General features: G+C 48.0%; 1 protein-coding gene across 12 annotated transcripts in view; it reads right to left on the reverse strand.

Annotated features, from left to right (window-relative positions):
* Positions 1-26,076, reverse strand: part of PRKAG2 (protein kinase AMP-activated non-catalytic subunit gamma 2) — a 276,835-nt gene that overhangs the window by 12,507 nt on the left and 238,252 nt on the right. For all 12 annotated transcript variants that reach the window (XM_067747491.1, XM_067747492.1, XM_067747499.1 and 9 more), the window contains 5 exons: positions 9,909-9,990; positions 8,822-8,880; positions 5,227-5,272; positions 3,446-3,500; positions 2,322-2,448 (listed from right to left, as the gene is read on the reverse strand). In XM_067747491.1, the coding sequence (XP_067603592.1) occupies positions 2,322-2,448; positions 3,446-3,500; positions 5,227-5,272; positions 8,822-8,880; positions 9,909-9,990 (369 nt within the window). The remainder of the gene's footprint in view (positions 1-2,321; positions 2,449-3,445; positions 3,501-5,226; positions 5,273-8,821; positions 8,881-9,908; positions 9,991-26,076) is intronic.

Raw genomic sequence — 26,076 nt, forward strand, 5'->3', positions numbered from 1 at the left:
CTTAAATTATTCATGTTAAATTCACTGTCCTGCTGTCATCATTAGGTAATGTTTATTAAGAACCCACACATTTCCAAACCCAGAGCGTCTGATGGTGGCTGTCTGAGCTGCTAAGCTAGTTCCCACACCATCCCACCTCTACACCCTGAATTCTCCATTGGAGGACTCCAATTTTTGTCTACTAGGAACAAGAACAAGCCAACTGAACAGAATTAAAAGAACATTTAAAAGTTAACTTTTCTTTTCACGGGCTGTTTTAAAGGAGGAGGGAGAAGTCAGAAGAGAGAAGTCTAGGATCATGTTTGACTAAAACAAAATAAGGTCTATGGTTTCAAAAATCCACCTTTTATAAAGGGTACAGTTGATTCCATCCTCCTGGTGTACCTTATAATTATCAGGAAAAGATGAACAATTAGAAGAAACAAAATGTTCAAGTCAAAGAGTTCATCAATATTCAAATCATGAGAATCCTAGAAATTTAGAGAGAAAAAAAGAAAGACCTATTAGGTCATCTAGCCCATCTCGATGCAGGATAAACCCCTGTTCATCTGCACACTTAGGCTGACTGTCAGACGTCTCTAAGGGCAACGCTACTTTTTCTCGGAACATGATCTCAAGGCAGTAAAAATCAGGTTCTGGAGTTTATTTAAAATTCTTCATTTTTATCTGAAAATCCCTAGCTGAATATTCTAACAGCATGATTCTAATTACCATATTGGCCCAAATATAAGGCAGTACTGGCAGAGGCCACCTCCTCTACTTGTTGTAGAGGAGAAGATGCCAAAGGCCTCTCTCAGGCTGTGCCTCCCCGTCGGCAGCGCGGCCACGGAAACGCTAAGGGCCTCCGGGCGCCGTCGGCCCTGTGAGCCAGGCGCCCTGAGCCCGAGGATCTAAGCCGCCTCTGGACACGGACAGACGGAGCTGTTAGAGGGAGGGCTGCTCCACCACCACCACCGGCAACCGTGGCAAAGCTACGCAACCTTGCTGAATGTTGTCGCTTCCAAATCAGATGAATAAAAATACCTACCTGAGAGGGTGGTGGCTAGGATTAGCTTTATCATGTGAAGTGCCTGACACAGCGTACTGCTTAACACTGTTTAGCTCCTCTCATGATTAGTACTGTTTTAAAATGGCGACTCTACGGGGTACGTGGGCTAAGAGCCTGGTACAGCCCCGCCCTGGGTCCTGGGCCCTGGGTCCTGTTAAAGCTCAGTGCCAAGGCGACTGCATGCGTTCAGCCCATGGCAGACAGGAAGTCTGACCAACAATGTCCCCGCCTCCTTAATTCTTCTTCCCTAGACTGCCTCTTTACCAAACTTCATGCTTTTTTGTAAATCACTCTTCTCCTTCCTACATTCTTTCTTAGTGTTTATTTAAACATGATGACTGCTACATTTACACAGACTATTAAAATATAGGGCTGGTTTGATGGACAAGGCATTTCTCCCCATCACTTAAACCCTCTGGGCTGCTGTCGGAGCAGCCTGGGCTCCTTCACGCCACACTGGAATGCTGCTTTATTTCCTAATTTGAAGCTGTGGAGAAGACAGGAAAGCTAACTTGACGTAGATTTTTCATGTCTACTAAATTCTTTTAAAAAAATGATTCTTAATATGATCTCTTCTGAACTATGAATGAGGCCCCTTACTGGTTCTAGCTGACCAATTACTTATAACCTCAACTTCAGTGCATGTAATTAAAAGGAAAAAATTGAAGCCCTCCTGTGAACACTCTGGCCCTTCTGAGCCTCTTTTTAATACTGCCGACCGAAGAGGTTCTGAGTTTTGGATGATTATGAAGCCATCTCATTTCCGATGCAGTTGAGAAAACGTACAGACAATATAGCCCTGATTTGGACCAACATGGTATTCTGTTGTCAAAATTTTATTTGCTTTGGGCTTTTCTATCACTGCTGCAGTAAATAATAAGACCATCCAGGGGCCAGGACTTCTGAGCATGTCCCCAACCATGACACCAGTAAAGCATCATAAGGCAGTCTGGCTCAGGCTATCTTGGGTAAGTACTTCCTTAATCAGACTGACTCGCGAACTGCTTTGCTTCTCCTCATTTTAGGTGATAAAATATTCTCACTTAAATAGAGAATTCCAAGTGTTTTTACTTGCACTGAAAGGTGATTACTTTTTAACTGGAATCAACTTTGAGAATGTACAGTTCAAATAGTAGTGAGTTAAGAAACTGAAGTTTAGAAATGGAGACCTCAAAACTAACGATTTCTTCTATGAGGGTAACAGGAGCCAATTTACTTGAGGTAAATTAAAGTATATGCAGCTATGTCTTTAGAAACACTAAAAACTACTTACAAAAAGCTGGAGGAACTTGAGGATTCTTTTGTGGGTAAGTATATAAAGTGCATTCCCACTGATAGGGTCAATAACTGGCAATCTGTGGATTTTATTTTTGATCAACGAGTGTACAGCATCGAAGAGGCTGCGGGAAAAGCCATTACAGTTGTTAGGAGGCTTTAAAGAAGAATTAGAAAACTTTGGACCACCCCTGCTTTAAACGTACTTTGTGTCTTTAAATTACAATATTAAAAGGTTGACTGACCTAAAACAGTGTTCTAGAAAAGTTTTAAACTGGAGATCTCAGCAAAATTTTCGGTTTTCCGTAATCTGTTAATAAGCCTCAAATCCAAGTGTGGACTACAAAAATCTCTAGGAGAGCAGTTTTTTAGTAGCAGGTTTGATGCTTTTATTTGAGAAATGACAGAAGCTAACCCCTCGGGAAGCTAATGGACGACCCTGGCAACAGAGGGCACTGTGGCCGGGGGCCCCCTGCACTGGCCACTTCTGTGCTCAGCCTGCCCACTGCTGGCTGCTCCAGCCTCTCCTGTGACTGCCGACGAGGAGGTGTGCTGGGTGGAGCTGTTTTTTAGGACTTGGAAATAAAATAATAAAAATCAATATTCCACTTTTGCTCACTAGTGCACTAGTTTTAAGAATGCTTTTATTTCTGAAAATGTATCCGAGCTGTCCCAGAAGGCTTGGGTCAACACTTGTGGGCAGCCCCATCCTCTGACCACCTCTGGACCAGTGCCTAAGGAGACTGATTTTTCAACTTCAGTGCACGTTGGGACCCCTGGGGGAGTTGTTTTAATGCACATTCCAGGGCACTAAAACCGTCCAAAGACTGACTGGGAGAAGAGCCCAGAAATCTGCAGCTTTAATGAGCTCCCTAGTGGGTTTCTGCTGCAGGTGATCTGGACTTTCAAACTGCTCAGTATGACCATCTTCCTAGTTCATTCTCAGTCCTTTGGACCAACAATGGCTGTGATTTCTACTGTCTCTGAGTTTACTGAATTTAATATTAAGGAGGCTGGCCCCTATCTAGATTAAAACAAAAAAAATCTATCACCCATGGTAACAAAACAGATGAATCTGAATGAATGGAATGTTTTCAAAGGAGAAAAACTTGACAAGTTTACCTTGCATCTGGAGATATATTCACTAAAGGCTTAAACGTTTCTTGTAAATAAAGCTCTGTATTTATAGAAAGAAAATATGTAATTAGTAACGTATTTGCTGTTTGTAATTATTACATAAATTAAAATACCCTTCAATTTACAGGTAATAATTAGAAGGATTAAAAACCCAAATCGAATTAATTTACAGAACACTATTGTGTTACTTATAGTCATGGCTATTATTAAACAACTTCCAAACTGTTTCAGGATGTTGCCTTTGTGGAAAAGTTAAGTATTTAAAAACAGTATTATAATAGATGTTGTAAAAATCAGAAGAAAAGTCAAGAAATCTGATAATAGAGCAATACCAGCAGAGGTCACTAGAATGTTACCAAGTCACTATCACCCTCAACAAAGGAAGACTATGAAATCCTTTAAAACTAATTTTCACAAGTTAAAAGGTAAAAGTTATAACAAACTTTGTTCTTTAATGTTATTAAGTTTTATTTTCGACACCAAAACTTGATCTACTGTATCTGGGGATCTTTCTAGTATGCAGACATTATCTTTGTAAAGATAAACTGTAATTTGCTTTACTGAGGTTTCTACACAGAAGGCATTCAAGAAAATCTCAACATTATTATTATTATTATTACTACCAAATACCATGTATCAAAATGTAAATACACTTAAACCTTGGTCTGACATTACTTATACAATAGAATTTATTACAAAGTATCTGTCTTGGTGTTAAAATATATATATTCACTGCATGATAGGCAGTGCTAAAATGTGGATCCCATGTTGACTTACTTTGTTTGGTCTGACTTGATAAAGCTATCATCAATCAAATACATCGTTCAATGGAACCTCTAAATCATATGGGATTAAAGGAGGCCCAGCTCTCTTTAGAGCATCCTAACGGATGTTCAGATCTTGCAGCCAGTCACAGGGGTGCTTGTCACACCAAGCAGATAACGGGAACACAAAGCTAAACCTCAGGTTTAAATGAAAAAGTTTCCTTGAGTTGAGTTGGCCCCTCAGTGTCTAATGCAGGCTTCTCCCCGAACACCCTACAGAGGCTTCTTCCTCAGGGATCCCCATCACAGGCTCCCATCGAGGATATTCTTACTGGTTGGTCCTTTGCCCCCTCTGTACCAACCCAGCAGGCTGGGTCTCATTAAGACTGAACAATTTCACAATCATGAAATTACAATTTAAAAAGTGGCTCCATTTCAGAAAAGGGTATTGTGATTATAAAGGGTGAATTTCAATACTGCAAACGAAAGCAAGCAATCTTGAAGTTATTTTCGTGTGATTTTATCCAAATCATCTAGTTTAAGTTTCACTTGTTCTACTTGTCTCCATAATTTGTAAAGAAATAATAATAATGTAAAGAAATAATGATTGAATTTAAATAGGAACAGATCCTTGCTTTTGTTAATTTCAGGCATTCCTTTGGTGCATTTTCTATACAAAGGCGAAGATTTGGAAGGTAATACTTAGAGGTGAATGGTGGCTCGACTGGGGGCCAGAGACTCGGGCACTAGTTACTATATCCCATCTATATCCCAGCCTTAGTCTAAAGACTTGTTATAGGTTCTCTATACATGTGTACTAAACAGAGTGGGTAATATTTATAGTAGTATGGCATACTATCAAAATTAATATAGAAAGAAATGTCTTAATGTAGTCAGTTATTAAGCAGAGAGAAGAGGACCTGTGAAATTAAAACATTTTATACATATGTAGAACATGTTTTCCCTCATATTAAAAGGTTTTTAACACTCAACAGTGCTTACCCCTCCATGTTTCAATCTTATGTTCCTCTAATTCATAAATCTGTACCTAGAAATAAGAAAAACTCTTACTTACAAATGTTAACACACACAACATAAGGGAAAAAAAAGAAATTACTATTTCATAACTACTGCTGAGTCCCATAATTCAGCAGATGGAAACAATCAAGATAATTCAGAAATATTAGAATATAAATGAGAGACAAAAAGTGCTCTACCTTTCATTGAAGACAAATGCTTTATAAATTTAAAACATAAACCAACAATATTTTCATTAATTTAATTTGAAAATTTCGGATACACTTAAATTTTAGAACACCCCCCCCCACACACACACGCACATATACACATATACACACATTCCTTCTTTCTGAGGATACATAAGATTTTTAGCATCTCTAATTTTAAAAGGGCAGTTGGTTAAATCATGTGCTAATTAAGTTGCTGGATCAGGTTATGCCTGGACCACATGGGTGTCTTCACAAAGGTAGAGAGGGCGTTGAGTCTGGAGAGCCTGGAGGCTGGGCAGTGGGTACAGCACTTAGTCACCTGGAGTCGTCAAGCACTCACATCACTGCATCTTGGCTGCCGCTTTTGGTCAAAGTACTTAAGGTCTCTGAATCTGTTTCCCTTCCTAAACAGCTGGAGAGAAGGCCCTCCACATTCAGCTTCTGTGAGGACCATGTGTTTGTGAGCCTGAGGCGGAGGGCCTCCCCACCTGCTGCAGCCTCCACTGCGGCTCAGCTTAAGAAAGTCACTCTGCCTCCTGCAGTGTTGCACTGGGACTCCTGGGGGCCCTGCAGTAGGAAAACCTGGCCTCTTCCTGAAGCTTCTTGAAGCTTAAAATCCACTTGGCAACATTAAGACAGTCCGATACTGAAATGCTACCAACAACTGGCAAGAAACCACCAACAAGAAGGCGTACATATCAGAGCATACTCTAAAAGGCTTATTTAGTGCAGGGATGCAGGGAGAGTAGGGATGAGCAGAGGTCAGAGGTCAGGCAAGGAAAACTTCAGGAGGTAGATTTCAGCCAGGCTCTGCATGATGAATGGACTTTACATAAAAGAAGATAAACTCGTAAGGGCCTGGAGAGGAAAAGGACTTCCTCACGTTCCCGAAACACAGAAAGGAGATGGTGCTGGGGGACAGGAGCGAGGAGTCTGGGGACTGATGACCCGAGGTGGGCTCCGTGTCTGGGAGAGAAAGCCAGGCCAGCACTGATGGGTTTAAGCAGTGGGACGACGTGACAGCACCAGAGCCAGATGCAAAACCGAGTGTCAGGACAGTTAGGTCTCGAATGGTGACTGTGGGAGTGTAGGGGCAACTGAAAGGAAGAACCAAAAGGTTGAGAGAATAATAAAACAGGGGAACTAGAGACGAATGACTAAGTGAGAACCCGCGCCCCGCCCCCCCGCATTTTGGTGCCAGGTGACTGAACAACATCCACGACAGAGAAAAAGCCTAACTGAGGAAGATGAGGCTCTGGTTTTCACAGCTGGAAGTAGAACCATCCTGGTCTACGTCTCACTTAGGCGGCTCTGAGGTGGTGCCCGTGCTCTGCCTGCACACCCGCCTCGGAGCTTTAGCTAAGCCACCAGCACGGCCATGACTCAGCTAACACGGGGGTCCCTTAGGTACGGGGGGTGTTCGGCGCTGGCAAGATGGGAAGGGGTGTGTGTGTGTAAGGTACAAACGTGAGTAAGATACAGTCTCCACCTCAAAGAACTACCTAACAAGAAGGAACCTCAGATACCCCATGACAGCCTTTCTCGACCTTGGCGCTACTGACACTTCAGGCTGGCTGCTTCTGCTGTAGGGCCGTCCTGGGCACTGTAGGACACTTAGCAGCACCCCTGGCCTCTGCCCGCTAGACGCCAGTAGAACTGCCCCACGCTTCCACCAGCTATGATAAAAAATGTCTCTAGATGTTGTCAAATGTCCCCTGGGAGGCAACGTCACTCCCAGCTGAGAAACACTGCCCTGCAACTAATCAGAATACAGTATGAAAAGTGCTGTGTGGGTAGTTAATGGGGGCGCTGAAATAGTGACTAATTCTGCTCCAGGGAGATGGCACAGGGCTCTCCATCACTGAGGCAGTTCTCCAGGAGGATTCTGAAAGACCTGAATTTCAACTGCAAGGACCAAGGACCTGAAGGAGAACGTGCACGTGGAGGAAGTGGACTCAGATTTCCAAAGAAGAGAAGCCGCAGGGAGACGAGCAGAGGGGTCAGGAGGGAGAAAAGAGAGAACTGAGTGGGCAGGAGAGGAGAAACAAGACGTGCCACCAAGGCAGGCTCTGTAGGTGGCAGGGAAGAAGCAACCACCGCTCAAGCACAGAATTTAATAGTTAAAAAAAAGGTAGGGCTTCCCTGGTGGCGCAGTGGTTGAGAGTCTGCCTGCCGAAGCAGTTGACGCGGGTTCGTGCCCCGGTCCGGGAGGATCCCACATGCCACGGAGCGGCTGGGCCCGTGAGCCATGGCCACTGAGCCTGCGCGTCCGGAGCCTGTGCTCCGCAACGGGAGAGGCCACAGTAGTGAGAGGCCCGCGTACCGCAGAAAAAAAAAAGAAAGAAATCAGGTATGTCATGTGAAATAAATATGGAATACTTATGAAGTCTTTGGTAAAACTTCCTTCTAAGAGTATGTCTTAAGCAGAAGCTTATTTTTCCATTTTGTGTAGGAATTTAATTATTGGGCAATACTGACCATTACATGTAAAAACAGTATTAACTGGATTGCCTTTTACCTATTAGATACCCAAAACAGTACTAGATAAAGAAAGTATACAATTCTGTCCTTCTCCAACCTTGCCAAAAAAAAAAACAAACAAAAAAAACACCAACTCAAAAAAACCAACAAAAACCAAACACCAAACAAGCTGGTAGAATCACAAAAATCACAGTGTTAGATAAAGGCCATATGTAGTTTTCAAACTATGCTCTTGTAAAACAGTTGGACCAGGAACCAGGGATCTGCCACTAAAATTAGCCAGTAGCAGTCTTTTCTTAAGTGGCAGAAAAATGTCAAAACTGAATTTCTCCAATTTTAATTTTTACTTCTTTAGAAGCACAGAGTCCGTGTATTTCTTTTGTAAAATTTCAGGGGTCACTGCATAAGGCCCGGGAGTCAGGCCTGTGTTGTTCTCATCTCCACTGTGGGCTTCACTGGGCACAGCCACCCCTGGTCTGGAAGGGTGCCAGGGGCCTCCTTCATTCATGGGTCCAGGCAGATCTCAACACTACGGCATGCCCATAATGCCGTTAAGGAGCAGAAATATAATGGAACGTATAGACTATCCAGGCAATAAATAAGCACACAGAATCCCACTAACCTGAGGACTCCTGAAAGCTGAAGAAAGAGGCTATTGCCTTTCATACTTCCTGCGACTACCTTCTTAAGCTTCAAATATCAGACTGATTTACACTGAGGTTTCCTGCACATTATATATATTTGGAAAAATCAACCACCGGCACCACCAAGCCGGTACCAAAAAAGAAAAACACAAAATCTTAAAACACACACACACACAGAGCTCTAAATACGTACAGAGAAATATATAGCTCCACTTACTTGACATAAGGATTTCTGGCACTTACCATGGGTGACTTATAGTATCTATGAAGTATATTAATGAAATCTGTAATTGTTAGCATTCCTGGAAGAAAGAATTATATATTAAATGTAGAACTATGAAAACATTAAAGGAAAATTTCAGCTGATAAGCAAAGCTGGAGTATTTATTTACTAGACAGCCTTAAAGACTACCAGCACAGCTTCATATACTATTTAAAACTGTTAATCTGTTAATTATCTACACCACACTAAGATATACAAATTTAGCTGAAATTAAACCTGATAGTAATTAATGGAATTAATCACAGTAGTTGGCAATTCACCAAGAGAAAACTTTCTGAATGTTATTAAACATCACAAAAGACTTGTGGCTACATGTAAATAATTTAGGATACTTTAAAATAAGATAAAGTATCCCATAAGCTCTAGAAACATGACACTTTTGGTAGCACTTGGATTGTTTTCTGAGAATCCTCCTAAAAACAGCGCCTTTCACAGGCACAATTTACGAAGGGCCCACTGTGTGCCGGACATCAGGAATACAGAGGCGTGAACCTCTCCCCTGAGGCAGCTGCAGCCCGAGGGGCGGCGGACACCGAGTGCCATTTCAGAATGATGCGATGCCTCCTAAGAGGGACGACACCCATTGTCCACTGTGATTCATAAGATGAGAAAATTATGGAGCTTAGGTACTGTGAGTTACGTGGTATTTTTAATAGCGTAACAACGCTTTAATAGCGTAACAACGCTTTTTACCAATCACGTTTCCATCGTTTCATCTGCTGTGTCAGAAAAGTGCTCACCGGGGAGGGAGCGGGGATGGCCCGCGGCAGGACCGCAAGCGGAGGGACCGACAGGGAGGGGTCGGGCCTCAGCCTTGGGACCAGGGGACCAGCAAGGGCACCGAGGAGGCTTCAGAGCCAAAACGGCACTGAATCCAAAGAAACTCCACACAGGTACATAAATGTTTTGAATTCACTCGCAGTCCCACCGCACAGGATGTAAAAGCAAGGCTGTCCTTCGATTGGTAACATGTCTACTAGGCTGCACTCCAAACCAGCACTTCTTGAGCTAACTCAGGCTTTCAGATCCCCGGCCCCTGCCGCTTACCTACAAAACTTTGTCTTTTACTCTCCCACAGAGGCGCTGCTCGGACACCGTTGGCTACTAGGGCAAAGAAGGCCTTTTTAACCTAAGACCAATGAGAGAGACAACATGCATTTTTAGTCTATATATATGCAGGGAGAAAAATACCTTCCACTGAAACACTCAACCAAATCTTACCAGTTAAAAATAACTGAATTTATTAACATTAGCAATATGCTTCTGTATTATATTGAAAGGTATATAGGGATTGGAGATTATTTTTTCAAACTGAAACAATGCAATCAGAGAGACTTTATGTAATTAAAACCACACAGAAGAATTAAACTTCAAAGGTCTGTTTTTTTCGGGCCATGCCACACAGCTTGCGGGCTCTTACTTCCCCAACCGGGGACTGAACCCGGGCCCTCGGCAGTGAAAGCGCCGACTCCTAACCACAGGACCTGCAGGGAATTCCCCAAACTTCCGAGTTTGCTCTTTCCTATATGTGGTTATTAGTTCATTCAGAAATACTGAAGTTCTATCAAAGTACTTGAAATGAAAATTTGTTTTTCATATGTTCAATAACAAAACAACAAGCATTCCCCCTTCATTTCCCTGAGGTTGAGAAAGAGAAGGAATGAAAGATGTCATATATTCCTACTTTTATATCTTCTTGAGACAGACATTCCCTGTGTGCCTATTATGGGCTGGGCCCTGTTCAGAGTAGTTCACATACAGTGTCTCCCTGAGCCCTCGGGACAAACACCCTCCGGGACACCGTGACAGGCAGCAGAGGTGATGATTTGTTAAAAGCCAAAAGCTCAATGCTGAAAATGACCTCTAAATACAGACAGCAAATAACATATGGAAGATGGTTCAATTTTACTGATACTCAAAGAAATGAAAATTAAAGCAAATTTAAAGTACCATTTACAGCTGCTAAATAAGCCAGTATGTTTTCGTTATAGCGCCCGACACAAGTGCAGTTGTAAAACCACTGGTGGCTCCATGAATTGTTAGAATAGTTTTTGAGCCACAGCTCGTATCAAGAATCACAAGAATATTCATAGTTTGTGTACTAGCTTTTCCTCTGTTGAATTACTTACTCATACAGAAATTTTAGGAGTAGGATTCCTGAATCAGAGATGTTCAATTATGTGGCATTATTTCTAACACTGAAAACTGGAGAAAGATCTGCCTCCAGCAAAACTTGTTAAATGTTGGTATACCAGTGAGAAAAAAGCATCAAATAGTATAACTGTGAAGATTATGTTGAAGTAAAAAAAAAAAGGTTTACGGCAGTGAAAATGCAGACTATAAAATTATGCATTATAATTATATAAAACATGTATTTACACAGAAAAGATCAAAGAGAAACAAGCAAAAAAATTAAACTTCTATATTATGGAGCTGAGGCAGTGGAAGTGTATCTCTTAAAAATTTTTTTTATTCTGGGGTACAGTTTATCTTTTTTACTAAGAAAGAAAAAGGTTATTTTCTCACCCACTATACTCCGAAACCCCTTGTTAACTTAATAGTCAAAAGAGAGGATTTTAGGAAACTAGAGCTTCAAGTCAGAGTAGAAGTAATAACTCGGCACCTGTTTCTGCCTTTACTGTGACTCATTTTGCCTCTATTTAGAATGACTTATGCAGGTGCCTGGTTCACCTGCACAAGGGCAGAGGGACGGCTGGTGGGTGAGGGGGAGTCTCATTAGTCATTTTCCACACTTGTCTTAGCCGAGTCCAGCACTGTCCTGAGTACGGCAGGGACTCCATCAATCTGTTGAACAAACTGGCAGGAAACTAGGAAGAGGAGGTGAGCAGAGCCAACCCAAGGGCACGAGAGCCAGACAGTAACTAAATGGCATCCACAAACGGGTAAAATGGTTTCTGAACCACAGCTTGTATCAAGAATCACAAAAATATTCACACTGTGTAACTAAATGGCATTCAGGGACGGTGTGCCGGTGTGAATGGTCTATTTCTACCTTGATGATGCTCTGGGAATCCTTGACTGTGGGCCTAGAAAATATTATAAAAGAATATGGGGGAAAGTCATGGATGAACGGATTCTGAAACACATTAAATATCTGCTTAGCTTGTTTTTCTAACTGGCTGGAGTAGGCAGGGAGTGGGGGCACTTTTAAAACCACAAACTGCTTACTGTTTCCTCCAAAATAACAGATTTAGCAGAGAAAACCAGTATTAAAATCATTCATCAGGATCATTCCCGTAACCCTAAGTGACCACAGCTGTTGAAAAGCCACTCCGGAAAGTTCTGGTTTGGCCATGATGAAGTAGCTGAAAACAACCGCACGAGTTGGACAAAACATACAAATCCCTGTTAGAAAGCACTGGCGGGCAGCACGCAGGCAGGATTCAGGGAACTACAATTCTTGAGAGAAAAGAAAGATATGAACTGAGCTACAAAATTCTGGAGTTTTTCCAAAGGCATTTTCCAAATCATGTTCAAATAGGCGACTTTCAATAGAAAATCTGAATCTATCAAAAGCATCAGATAGAACCCAGGCAGGAAAAATACAAAGAAAACCACACCCAGCACATCATAGGTAAGATGCTAAAAATCAAAAGCAAAGAGAAAACCAGCCAGAGGGAAGAAGAGACATTAACTTCCAAAGGAGCAGCAATCAGACTGATGGCAACACCAACAGAAGCAGGGCCTAACTTTAACACTCAATGTAATGACCTTTCAGGAACAGAGAAAATCCTGCTTCCCCACAATAACTTCTCTAACCTGCTGCCTACAAGCTCTTAAACAGCCCCTAAATGCTCCAAGTTAGTTACGAAAGGGGCTTCAAGGCCTCTGCACACAAAACACAAGGAAATGCCCGCACAGCACTGACTCTCTCAGGTACCGAAGACGGACAGGCCAGGGACGCAGAGGGTGGGGTGGTGATGTGTGCTGACCTCAGGTCATCCTGAGGATACACTGCTGATGTCACGTGAGGGAAAAACCCAGGGAAGCAGCCGTCCAGCGGCAAAGGGGACATGAAGAGTTCAAGGTGAAAAGTGCCTTCACTTCTGCACAAGAAGGTATTAATAAAACAACCAGATGCTAAGGAAACTACTTGGCGTGAAGCAAAAAAGCCTCCTAGTGGTTTCAGTGGGCGAAGCTGCAGGACCAACTGGACAGACTGACTTTTCGTCAGCTCAGGTCCTTAACCCTCTCAGCCTCAACATTCTTAGCTACAAGATGGGGCTAACAGATAGCGCTTTCCTCACAAGGGCATGTTTTTTTTGTTTTTGTTCTTTTCATTTTTTGGCCACGCCGCACGGCTCGCAGGATCTCAGTTCCCTGACCAGGGGCTGAACCTGGGCGCTCGGCAGTGGAAGTGCTGAATCCTAACCACTAGGCCACCAGGGAACTCCCGCAAGTGCGTGGACTAACCAGACTTGCTATGAAGAGCTAAAAAGAATAAGAGCTTTAATTTTCCACTCTCTACTGACAGACCAGAAGCAAAGAATGAGTTAGTTTTAATTTCAGCCACACAAACTGCTGACAGGTCCACACGTCATGGAGGGAGTCACAATTCCACCCTCCAGAGACCCGACAGAACTCCCTAAAGTGGACAAGACGTGCTCACAGCATCTTAGCGGGGGACGTCTCAGTGTCCCCAGACCAGCAGCCCTGCCTGCTGCTGTGGTTTGAGTGCAGCCTCTGCAGGGACGAAACCTTCTAAGCTTGGCTTTCTCAGCACCACGTGCACGGAGTGTTTGAGGGGCAATTTAAGACTCCGCTCAGGAAACTCCTCAATTACAGAAGGCACAGTGTGTCACCAGCGAACCATCAACAGGCGGAAAGAGGACTGGCGCAGTCTACTTCTAAGGGAAAAACTCTAGGGGCCTTGAGTGCCTCTGAAAATTTCTTTCAACTGATAATGCAATTTGCTCAAACTGTTACCAATTAAAAATTTTATATTTTAATAGGATTTTCTTTTTTCTTTTTTATAAATTTATTTATTTACTTTTGGCTGCACTGGGTCTTTGTTGCTGAGCACGGGCTTTCTCTAGTTGCGGCGAGTGGGGGCTACTCTTTGTTGCGGTGCATGGGCTTTTCACTGCGGTGGCTTCTCTTGTTGCGGAGCATGGGCTCTAGGTGCACAGGCTTCAGTAGTTGTGGCTCATGGGCTCTAGAGAGCAGGCTCAGTAGTTGTGGCGCACGGGCTTAGTTGCTCCACGGCATGTGGGACCTTCCCAGACCAGGGCTCGAACCCATGTCCCCTGCATTGGCAGGCAGATTCCTAACCACTGCACCACCAGGGAAGCCCTTAATAGGATTTTCAAACAACCAAATGTGATAATCAGCTAAGTAAAGAGGAAAATAAAAGTCTAATATAAAAATGATTTTTTTTTTTTTTTTTTTTTTGCGGTACGCGGGCCTCTCACTGTTGTGGCCTCTCCCGTTGCGGAGCACAGGCTCCGGACGCGCAGGCTCAGCGGCCATGGCTCACGGGCCCAGCCGCTCCGCGGCATGTGGGATCCTCCCGGACCGGGGCACGAACCCGTGTCCCCTGCATCGGCAGGCGGACTCTCAACCACTGCGCCACCAGGGAAGCCCTATAAAAATGATTTTTACAAAGGGTAAGCCGGCCTTAGTCGCGCTAAGAGATTCTGGCAATCTAAATGCCAAGTAGCACATCTGTGTTCCCCAAAAATGGGAATCTGATTCCTCTAATGCTTCCCTGCTTTCCATACACAGTTTTACCCTGATTCTCAATAATTAAATTAATTGTGGGGCTTTTAAAATTAATGCTGATGCATAGCTAAAGCTCTTTAAAACTGTTCACTACAGTTTACTAAGTTTTTACATCAGAGCTCATCAAATGGATTTCACAACACCTGACGGCGTCTCCCCTGAGCAAGGATGGGCCCAGCTTCTCAGGTTTGGTCTCCAAGACCCTCTGCGATGCAGCCCCAGCCTGACCCCTACGGTCCAGCCGACTCCTCAGTCCGTGAACTTATCTTCCGTTGTTTTGGCTGTGTCACAATGTTCCTTCTACTTCAAATGGACTTACCTTCTGCTCCACCTGTTAAAGCCCAGTTTGCCTGTAACTTCTAAGTCCTCAACATAACCTACCCACGTCATGCCCGGCCGAGGCGAATCCCTCCTCTACTCCCGCAGGACCTCATGTATCTCCTTCCTGGAGTTTCCCTCATGGCTCCTTAGGTTTAAAAGTGGCAGAGAAACATCTCTGACATCTCTTCCTCTTGAAAAGTTATTCTCAAACTACAGGGAGTATAAACTAGAAGGAAAATGAGCGAGGAGATGCCAGGACGAGAAGCGGGTGGAGCACGGTTCACGCTGACCAAGAGGAGGAACCTCGTGGGGAGGGGCGGGGAGAGGAGCCCACTGATACCCCCGACCTGGAGGACCCACGACTGGAGGCTCCGATGCTTGGGCAGGGGCAGGGCTGAAAACAAACAGGAAGATTGTTTCAAATCAGGTCATGACCAAAGCCACCCGCCATCACCATCAAAGGATTATTTTCCTGGAGAAACCGCTTCAGAAATGAACTACACAGATATGAACATTTGGGGGCTTCCAATGAAAAAGACGGTGGCCCAACACTCTTCAGTGAGACCCCCCGAGGCAGAAGCTCCCCTGTGATCGCTCCCCAGCTGTCGGTGCTCACTCTTAATTACGAGCCACTCGACACAACCTTGAACGTTGCAGCTGCACAACTTCTAGTTTTGAATACGTCTCACTGGATGGGTTAAGAACAAAGAAGCTTCTAAGAAGTAGAACAGAAAAGTAATGAGAGAAGGAGACAGGATAAGAATATTAAAGGATCAATTCAGGGGGCCCAAGATCTCCCGACTGAAGTTCCAGAAGAAAGGAAACAGCAGATAGAGAATCTCGGAATGAACAGCACAGTGAACATGGACCGAGTGACACGTGTGTCAGGTCCAAAGGCCCATCGGGTGCCTGGCTCACAGTGGAAAAGACCACAACCAGGCGCCCGGCGTGAAAGCACCAGAGATAGAGAGAAAACCCCAAAAGCTTCCAAGGGGGAAAACCGCACATAAAAAGATGGAGATTAAAGAAGAGAAAAACCACGACAGCTGTCTCTTCAGCGACACTGGCAGCTAAAAGCAATGGGACGCCTTCGAAATTCTCAACCGACCTCAGTAGCTAACTCTCATGCATCTTTTCCTGGGACGTGTACGGACAGCGTTTGCACCCCCTGACCCCCCTGACGTTTGCACCCCCTGATGGAGCTGGAGAGCGTTCGATGAGGCCACAGGGTTGGGATTAGTGTCCGTATGAGAAAGACCAGAGCTCTCGTGCGCTCCAGGCAGCTGTCTGCAAGCCAGGAAGAGAGGCCTCGCCAGGAACTGACGCCACCGGCACTTGGTCTTGGACTCTCAGCCTCCAGGGCTGGGGGAGAAATTCCTGTGAAGCCTGCCAGCCTGCGGGGTTTTGTTATGCAGCCCGAGTGCACTAGGGCCGGAAGCTCCTGGAGAAAGTGCTCCGCCAAAACAGAGAGAATAAAGCAGGAAAGCAGAAAAGCATGTGTTCAAAAATCAGGAGAGGGTGGAGGCAATTCCCACCATGAACCCGTGAAAGTCTCAGGTGACGGTGACGGGCAAGAAGACGCAGAGCCGCAGGCGTGGCTCCAAGTAGGGCTGGAAATGTGTGGGCCAAGTCCGGCTGCACAGGAAATCCTACTGAGAAGTCAGCCGGTGGGAAAAGCCTTAGGTGTTCAAAGAAAATAAAAAACGGAAGAATTCTAAGCTCCAGGAACAACACTGAACTGTACAAATAGGAAATGTAACCACGTAAACCACTGGGCCCAGTGACACAGTCAAATGAATGAAAGCACCCCGGTACTGAGATGGTGACACCGGGTGTGAGGGGAGGAAGGAAGCCACACAAGGAACAAAGAACCCAGCTACCGAATTAGGGAGGAAAACGTGTCTAAAACTGATGAATCAAGGTAATGTGGCAGTGAACGCCAGATTTAACAGCTGAACTGTCGGTTCTGGGGAGTATGACGACAAGGGCGTAAGGAACAGGGACTGCTGTTTTCAGGTAAGCTCTTCTTGTACCACTTTTAAACTGCGTGACGCTTAAAACCACGGCCCGTGCTTCTGGGTTAGCAGTCTGCTGGCTGTCGGCATCAGCAGGTCCCGCCCCGCGTGAGCCTGATGGGGGCGGGGCCGCGTCAGGTCGCCCTCACGCCGCCACAGTTCTGAACCCCCAGCCTTATGCTCTTCTGCGACGCGCTCTAATTCCCACTGCTCTGGGTGGCAGGTACTTTCATTAGGCCTAGGAATAATTCAGCTTACGGAGGACTCTTTCTGGATATGGGTTATTATTCGCTCTCTCTCCTGGTTTCAAGTCATCTGTCGATCAGAGGATGCGGTCAACAAAGTCGGTATTCAAGTCATTGTTCCAGAGGCTGCCGAGCTTAGAGTGAAAGAATCTCAAGGCGCCCCAGCAGTGTCTCACCCAGAAAGCAGAGCCTGGCTCGCACGTGGTTTATTTGAGAACGTGGTCCCGGGGGCAGGAGTGACACAGGCTAGCAGGGGAGCCAGTGTCAGTGTGTGAAGGGTGGTGGAGCTGGCCGCAGGACAGGGGCCTGGCAGGGGCTCCACGGCACTGGGATCGTCCTCCCCGAGCGTGCGAGGCAGGGGCGTTTCCCCACCTGCTCATCCCCGCTGGTTACGGAAGCGGGGGTGCCGCCCACCACGCCTGCAGGGCTGGCTGCAGTAGCAGGTGGCCCGGCCCGCGAGAGGCATCCAGTACAGCTAGAAACCTCGCTCCAGGCAGACTGCGATTTCACTGACGTTCCCCTAAGGTCCGTAAGCCAGCAGTTCACTGAGCTGCCAAGATACACTTCTGCATCTTCTCCATCAGGACAGGGCACGAGGCTCTGTCAACCGTCAAGATGAAACCCAGATTCGCCTTTCACGGTATTACCACATCTACGAACAGTCCCAAAAGGAAATCGGGTTCATCTCCCCGACTTTCTGGGGTCGGTTCGTGATAGGTTTCCAGAGATTACTACTTTTATTACTTTATGAATAATTCATTCAAACCCCTTACCTGGGAATGACACCACATTTCCCACCGTTTTCTGAGGACTCTTTTTCCTCTCACCTGGAACCTCAGGCGTCAGGCCTCAGACCTGTTCTCCACCATTCTTCCACTCCCACTGAGAGCCTGCATCCTGGCAGTCTGCATCCTGACTAAACTAGGGATCAGAAAGCAAAGAGGCACCTCCTACCGTCCACACCTATCCTGGGCTGTAAGATCTTCTAATCACCATTCACTGTACTTTTTCCGTTTTGAAGATCATTTTCCTTGATAATGAAAAAGCACAAAACGGGCTGAAGAGTTTCCCTTCCTCTTTATCAGCACCTGCAGCATGAATCTTGAGCAACAGAGCGAACCCTTATCTTTCTTGCTTCTAAAGCAGGTGAGCACCTGCTTCCCGCTTGTGGATCTCGAGTCTAACCCCAATTAAGAGGACCCTGGGCAGCCCCCTCCTAGTCATGCCCTTCTTCAACTTACTTATATTCTCGTCTTTCTATATTTTCTACATGTTCTTCTAAACACCCGTGTTTGGCAAACAGCCACTTATTTGGACACTTGCCTGTATTCTCTTTCATTGGCACTATTAAAATCGTATCAATTGGAATGATTTGAACAATAAAACAAAGTAATAGTGGATTATAACCTAATGGAATATATATATATATATATATATATATATATATGTATATCTCCATAAACGTATGCCGACACAAATGACTGAATAAATAAGTTAAAGGAAGGAACACATGTCCTTTGCAGAAGAATTCCAACTATCTTGCGTAGCCCTCAACTCCCCACTCCTTACGTGTGGGCGGTGCAGAGTGACCTTCTCCTAAAGAGGACAGTATGGAAAAGAGAAACTTTACAGTAAAGAAGCCTGATAGACATACGGCAGCCAGGTGACTGCGGTTAAGATCGACAGCGGTAAGCAGTAAGCAGGTCTGATATGACGTGAGGAGCACTTTACCTCTGTGGTCTTCCTTCCAAAGCCCATAATCCAAGTCTGGTCATGAGGAAAAAACAGCCAACAAATTCCATTTGGGGGCAGCCTACAGCACACCTGGCCAGCTCCTCAAAACTGTCAAGGTTCCCAAAAGCCAGGAAGTCTGAGAAACTGTCACAGCAAAGGGGAGCCTAAGGGGACGTGACGACTAAATGTTAACAGTAACCTGGATGGGATCCTCGAGCAGAAAAATGACATCAGGAAAGACACAGGGAAATCTAAACAAACTATGAACTTCAGGCAATAACTACGTATCAATACTGGTTCGTTAACTGTGACAAATGTGACCATACTAACGTAAGATGGCAAGAATGGAGCGAACTGGGTGTGGGGTATATGGGAACGATCTGTACTATCCTCACAACTCTTCTATCAATCTAAAAAAGTTTATTGAAAACGTTGTTAGTAGAATGTTGCTAGAAACGCATATTCCCTCACACTGCCATCGTGAGGGAAGACCCATGATTCCCAGTGTTCCCGTCGCCGCCCAGTCCTGGAAGTGATGATTCCACTGTGCAATTCTATTTACTCTGGAGCCTTCCATACCTCCTGAGAAGTTACCATTTAGAACCTGAAGGCACTAAACCATATCTATCAGTACTATCTGCGCTGCCAGACTTCTTCGGAAGGGATGGTATGTGTTCTCTACTCCGTCATTTACTAAATTACTGTCTCTCAGCCCCAAACCCTCCCTTCTGACTCTGCTTCGTGACACTGGGGCCCTGTGGACCACATCTCAAGTCTGCCATGGGCTCTACTGCAGCCTGACAGGAGGGAGGCCAGCGAGGACTGGAGGGCTGGGCTGAAGACGGGCTGCTTCACCCAATGACCACCTGTATCGGTGCGCGAGGGCGGACACAACAGAGCACCATGAACTAGGGGCACAAACGACAGAGACTGATCGTCTCACAGTCCTGGAGGCTGGAAGTCTGAGATCAGGGTGTCAGCAGGCTTGGTTCCTTTTCTGTGCAGAAAGATCTGTTCTAGGCTTCTCACCTGGCCGCTGGTGGTGTGCAGGCACGCCCTGACACCCCTGGGCTTGCACACGCGTCACACTGATTTCTGCCTTCATTGTCACCGGTACTCTCCCCGTATGCAGGATTCTGTGTCCATATCTCCCCTTTGTATAATGACGCCAATCACAGTGGACTATGGGACCGACGCCTTCGTGACTAATTACCTCTTAGTGGCCCTACGTCCAGGTAAGGTCATGTTCCGCAGCGCCTGGAGGTTAGGACACAGGAGTGTGGGGAGAGGGCCCGGCCCGGCGCACGTCCCTACCTGGGGGCTTCCCGCCTGCCGGCCGCTCCACCTGCTTCCCTCCTGCAGCAGCAGCGGCTGAGTCCCGCCTGAGCGGCCTCCCCACGCTCTCCCGCCACCGCCTGCCGCCAAGGCACAGCCCCAGCCAGAGGCGGCCCCTCGGAAGGCGCCACAGGCTCTTCCTTACCTCCACGATGCCCCAGAGCAGCGGTTTTCGAGCCGCAGAGCGCTAGAACCAGAACTGCTGGAAGGACTCGGTAAGACACGACCACTGGGCCTCACCATGACTTTCGGTTTAGTGGGTCTGAGGTGGCCTGATGGTCTGTCTGTGTGTCCCGGAATTTCCTAGTGATGCTACAGCTGCAGGTCTGAGAACGCTGCCTCAGAGGTCAGTACTTACCCTGTCAGTGACCCAGTTGACTTACGTCCAATTACCACTGGTTTATGTTAGTTTTCTGTTCAATGGCTGCTATGGCTTCTGCGTCCTGACTGGACCCTGACTGATACAGAAGCGCACGCACCAGGCAGGGTTCTGGGGACAGAGGGTTTGGGACCGGGCGCATGTCTTTAGGCCTGAACACAGTGCTGAGCTCTGGGTCAGCGGGGACTCAGATCCCCAGCGACCCCGGGCAGGCAGCGGCATTGAGAGGGAACAAGCATCACCTGTGACCGTGGTGTCCCTGCCCAACTCTGCAGCCGCCAGAGGAGAGCAGGGGCCAGGGGCTGCTGCACTAGCTATCACTGCAGCGAAAGGAACATGGGATCTGGTGTGGGCAGAGTCCTGCCAGAGGATGGGGCTCACACACCGGGGAAAGGACAAGCTCCGACTGGGGACTCTCGGTCACCGAGAACCTGGCAGCCTCTATGGCAGCCCTAAAAAGCCCTTCTCTTGTAGCTACCAGGCTGACCTTTCCCAAATCCAACACAAAATGTAATTCTGCGGGACTCGGAGAGTCACCACCCCGAACTCAGTCTCCCTGGTCTCTGACGTGAAAGCCGGGGCACTGGTTTGGAAGGAGTGCAGGAGGAGCCCTGGAACCCAGCACAGCCACAGGGCTGGACTCGGACGAAGCAGAGATTCCTGAATGCCAGAGCGACTCCGAGCCTCCCTTGGCAGTGGAAACGGCCGGCTGCGTGGTGTCAGAATGGCCTTTCTTTGCCTGGAAGCCCAGCAGCAAGTGTTCCTGGGCAGACGCCTTGCACGGGGTCGCTCGTTCTCCATTCCCCAGACAACCACAGCTGCCTCTGCGGCCCCGAGACCTGTGACTGGGGACAGACTCCAGCCTGACCCCGAGACGGGGCCTCACACATGGAAACAACGATAAAGCTCCGCTATTTCATATCTGCAGAAACCTGGGAAGTAAGTGTGGGAATAGCTTCTAATAATATTAGACCAAGGAGAGGGAACTGAACACTGGATATGGTAGGGTTTATTGACACAGGTGGATTTACCAGAAATGTGGATTTAATGTTTAGTGCATGCCACTGGGAACGGCTCTGAAGCTTTCTGAGTTGACTGCCTTGAAATGCAGGGCATTGCTGAGTGCATGTTTGAGAAGGCCGAGATGCCAGAACTTCGGAGGCCTAACGAGGAAGAGTGAACCCACAGGCTCAGGGAGATTTCAGCACATGCGGCCTGCACAGCCAGCCCTCAGCTACCTTCCCCCAAAGGGCCCCGAGGTCACAGCCTCCCCAGGTTTCTGAGAAATGTCTGCGTGCGGGGACCCCTACCCCGAGAAGCTGCGTGCTGGCTGCGCTCTGCAGGGGGCAGCACCATGACGGCCTCACTGATGCCAGTGTGGTGGCAGGTCCTGAGGGAGCAGGGCAGGCTCGTGGCCAGGGGTGAGAATGTTCTGATTCGCAGACGGTTTGGTCGTGGCTACCCAGTTACAGCATCCCTAGAAGTGAGACAGATGCATGGTCCTCTAAAGTGTTGCCTGATCTACGTAACAAGAGAAATTCTCAGTCCAGGGGCCAAAACCCCAACCTGAGTCACCAACACGGAGTCTTGTCCTCTCACCGCTTCCAGACCTGAGCCGCTCTCAGACCCAGAGCCCCGTTCTGAGGGGCGCGGGGTCCCCCGAGGACAGTGCCCCGCCCAGGACGTGCCGTTCCTCCTGTCCCACTTCCTAGGATGACTGAGCACTGGGGAAAAGGAGACGCAGACTTTCCAGGGTGACCGGATGCTGGCTCTGAGTGGACGCTGATTCCTAGAACCCCAAATGCCACCATGGTCACTGGTCAAAGGCGGGGCTTACGGTCAGTCAGGTGACAGACGGAGTCGCAGCCAAGGTCAAGCGCAAGGAGCTCACGGGGCTGCAGGCCACACCGTGGTTACCCGCTCAGTCCTGAGCATGTCATTGGGATCCCTACACTGGCTCTCGGACCCACGCGGCGAGGGATATCGTGCCGAGGAGGCCCAGGGAGGACGCCCCTGAAGCTACCAGATTGGCAAGCCAAGCACAGCAGAGCATCCCTGGGGAAGTGCGCAGATGGAGAGGCTGGCCGTCACACCCCAGGGAAGCTGCCCGTCTGGCTGGGACCGCATCTCCCAGAGTGACTGGATTCCTGTAACTCCAGACGCAGCATCGCAGGGCCCTGCAGCCGTCAGCCGCGCACGCTTTTTCCCTCTACCAACGTACAAGGACCCCGAGAAGCAGTCTGCCTTGACATTGCATGGCACGCTCGCACACCCTCACCTCTGGCTCTGTGACTGCACGCAGTCTGCAGAGATGCTGACCACCCCACAGGCCTCACATCACACGGTCCCGTGACATCGATGACACAGTGCTGATGGGTCTGATGGGCAGGAAGTGGCAATGCTTCAGACGCCTCGGTGTGACATCGGCCAGCCAGCCAGTGAGGGAGGCCACGGCCTGGAGCGTCGGAGAGACCCCCATGCCACTCAGGCTGCTGCCCGCACCCCTGCCACCCTTGGCAGGTCTCCGCAAGCGGCACACACTGTGTCTGAGCGCTGCTCTGACACGGTCAGAGTGAGTCTTCACAGGGGCCCAGAGCAAGACACAGCTCTGCGGCAGGGCAGGCCCCTCGTCCACCCGGGCCTGGGGCCCCCCGCAAGGCCGAGCTGGGGACGCCGAATGAGGCCCCCATCAGGCACCAGCAGGAGATTCACTGGGTTTTTGGAACAAACAAACAAAGAGCAAAAAGCCATGCCTTCGTCGGCAGGTAATTCTTTTCCTCTTGATTAACAGTTCCTGGCTTACTACGGGGCCCTGGTCGGGAAGGAACAACTCGGCTGAGATGCCGAGTGACCGTGCAAGCCGAGCGGGCGGCGTCCGCCCCGTCCAGCCTGAGCACCGGGCACCCCGCGACACTGGGTGAGGGAGCCGGTGGGAGTCGGGCATCACCCCCTCCCTCAGTCACACCGCAGTCGGGGCTCCGGACGACCGCCGACGCCGAGGGAGAACCAGGCGGGCCAAGGGGGAGGGACGCGACTCTAGGACGTGCACTGGGCTCCGGGGCACCAGGACCAAGGCGCCGTCTCTCACACTGACGCGAGACTGAGCGACAGGACCCTGGGGCGCGTCACAGCCCCGCCTGCGGGAGGCCCACGGGCCTCACAGAGGCCGAGCTAGAGGCTGAGGGCGCGGCCGCCTGGGGCGAGCGGCCCTTCTCTCCCTCTCTTCTCCACTGTCTGCGACCCGGTTTTCAGTCCACCTGTGAACAGCTGACTCTGGTTCCCAGACAAGCTGTGTCTCTGATACTCTGGGCCCTCAGGGTAACTTGGTCAGAATGTAAGTGTTGCTCTGCAACCTGCTTTTTTTTAACTTAAAAATAAATACATTAAGGGATGTCCCCGGTGGCGCAGTGGATAAGAATCCACCTGCCAATGCAGGGGACATGGGTTCGAGCCCTGGTCCAGGAAGACCTCACATGCCGCAGAGCAACTAAGCCTGTGCGCCACAACTACTGAGCCCACGCTCTAGAGCCCGCGAGCCACAACTACTGAGCCCACGTGTCGCAACTACTGAAGTCCACGCGCCTAGAGCCCGTGCTCTGCAGCAAGAGAAGCCACCGCAATGAGAAGCCCGCGCACCACAACGAAGAGTAGCCCCCACTCGCGGCAACTAGAGAAAGCCCGCGCACAGCAACGAAGACCCAACACAGCCAAAAATAAATAAAAAATTAAATCTTAAAAAAAAAACAAACACATTCTCCACAAACGTCTTTTCCGCCCTCCTCGGTGGCTCCATGCTGTCCCATCACACGCGCACACAGGGAGCCGTCTAGGCCACGACCCCACCCAGAGGACAGTCACCTGGTCTCGGGGACGGGCTGTGTCTCCCCTGCTCGCTTCCCTCGTTCTCGAGACACGTCCACGACCACCACTGCTGTCTGTGTCTAGACAACAGTCGAGTCAGCCCTTTCAAACACATCTTTAACTTTGCTGTAACCAGTGCCAACCCCCCCATTTCCATGGTAACCAATTTTAGCTCCTTTAAAGCTTAGAGCCTCAAGGATTCGTGACTTCCAGGAGACAGGCACATGCAGCTTCTACTAATTAGGGAAGTGAGAGTCACTGGATTGTTGACCTCCGATGATCCATAAAGCATCACATTTTTCATGTCTTACTCACTCTGGCTAAATTCTAAATTCAGAAAAGAGTTAATTTTACAACACGGGAAAAGCTGAACAGGAGTGAAAGCAGGTGCAGGGCGTATGCACTGTCATGTGCTTTTCTGTTGGTGGAAAGCGACGGTCAGGACTTTGGAGGGTGGAGCGAGGGTGAGATGGGCTGGTCTACTTCTTTATTTGGGGAATTCAGAATTTCTCGTTACTTTACTATTGAAGTCTGTAGTTACCGTGGTAGAGAGTATTTCCTGTAACACTGCACCTGGATGCCTCTCTGTCCTCTTTGTGTCAAAGAATCAGAGTTGTAGAAGGGACCTTGAAGGTTACCTGGTCCGAAGTGAATTTAGCAAAGTCATAGGATTTTAGGCCAATTTATAAAAAAAAAAAAATTGGAAAATAAAATTAAGAACTAAGCCATGTCTACATTCTTGAGAATCCTGTGCAGCTGAGACCGAATGCAGGCAAAGGAGCTCCTAGAGCCCAGGCGTCCTCAAGGAAGAGCCACAGGGCGGGCCGCTGGGGGCGCCAGCAGAGCAGGCGGGGGAGGCCTGGGGAGAGGGCCCCGAGCGCTGGGACGAGCTGGCAGGGCCAGGGCACACATCTCCCAGGGCAGCCCTGGACGAGGCTGAAAGAGGCCAGGGTGAACTCGCACAGGCACCTTACCCGCTGGGGTCCCCCTGAGGGATCAGCGGAGGCTGCCCTCCCTGGCCTTTGCCCCTTCCTCTTCTCCCCCAGTCCCCCAGGGGCTCCCCTGGCAGGACGCCCAGTTAAAGCGCCCACTGCCCATGAATTCCTGGCTCAGCCTCTACTTTTGGGGAGCCCAGGTGAACACAATCCTGCTTGGTAAAGATTGATGTGTAAATCTATACACCAAATGCACACACGTATACCTGTGTATGCACACGTATTTTATTACACCGGATGTACTCTGGTCGTCGCATTGAATGTAGTATTTGGGACTTTTCACGTCTGACTGTAAGTCATATTGGTATAAAACAAGTTACAACAAGCATAATTTTCACACCAAAATAATCAGGTTCAAATTTTCTGCTGAAAGAGATCAGCAGAGTTTTCTCTTAGGAGATTACCCACCTGAGCGATGCTTTCTTTTGAACCAGTATTATTTCAACTTCACTGTTCTACTAAATAGCTCAGGCCTTCAGGACGAGCCGAGGGAGGAGGTGCAGCTAGCGGTTAAGGGCTTGGGGCCGGCACGCATCACACAGACCCGAGCGCCAATTCCAGGCCCCGTCACTCACCAGCTCTGTGGGC

The sequence above is a fragment of the Pseudorca crassidens genome, chromosome 8 (genome assembly GCF_039906515.1).
Source record: "Pseudorca crassidens isolate mPseCra1 chromosome 8, mPseCra1.hap1, whole genome shotgun sequence".
Classification (NCBI taxonomy): domain Eukaryota; kingdom Metazoa; phylum Chordata; class Mammalia; order Artiodactyla; family Delphinidae; genus Pseudorca; species Pseudorca crassidens.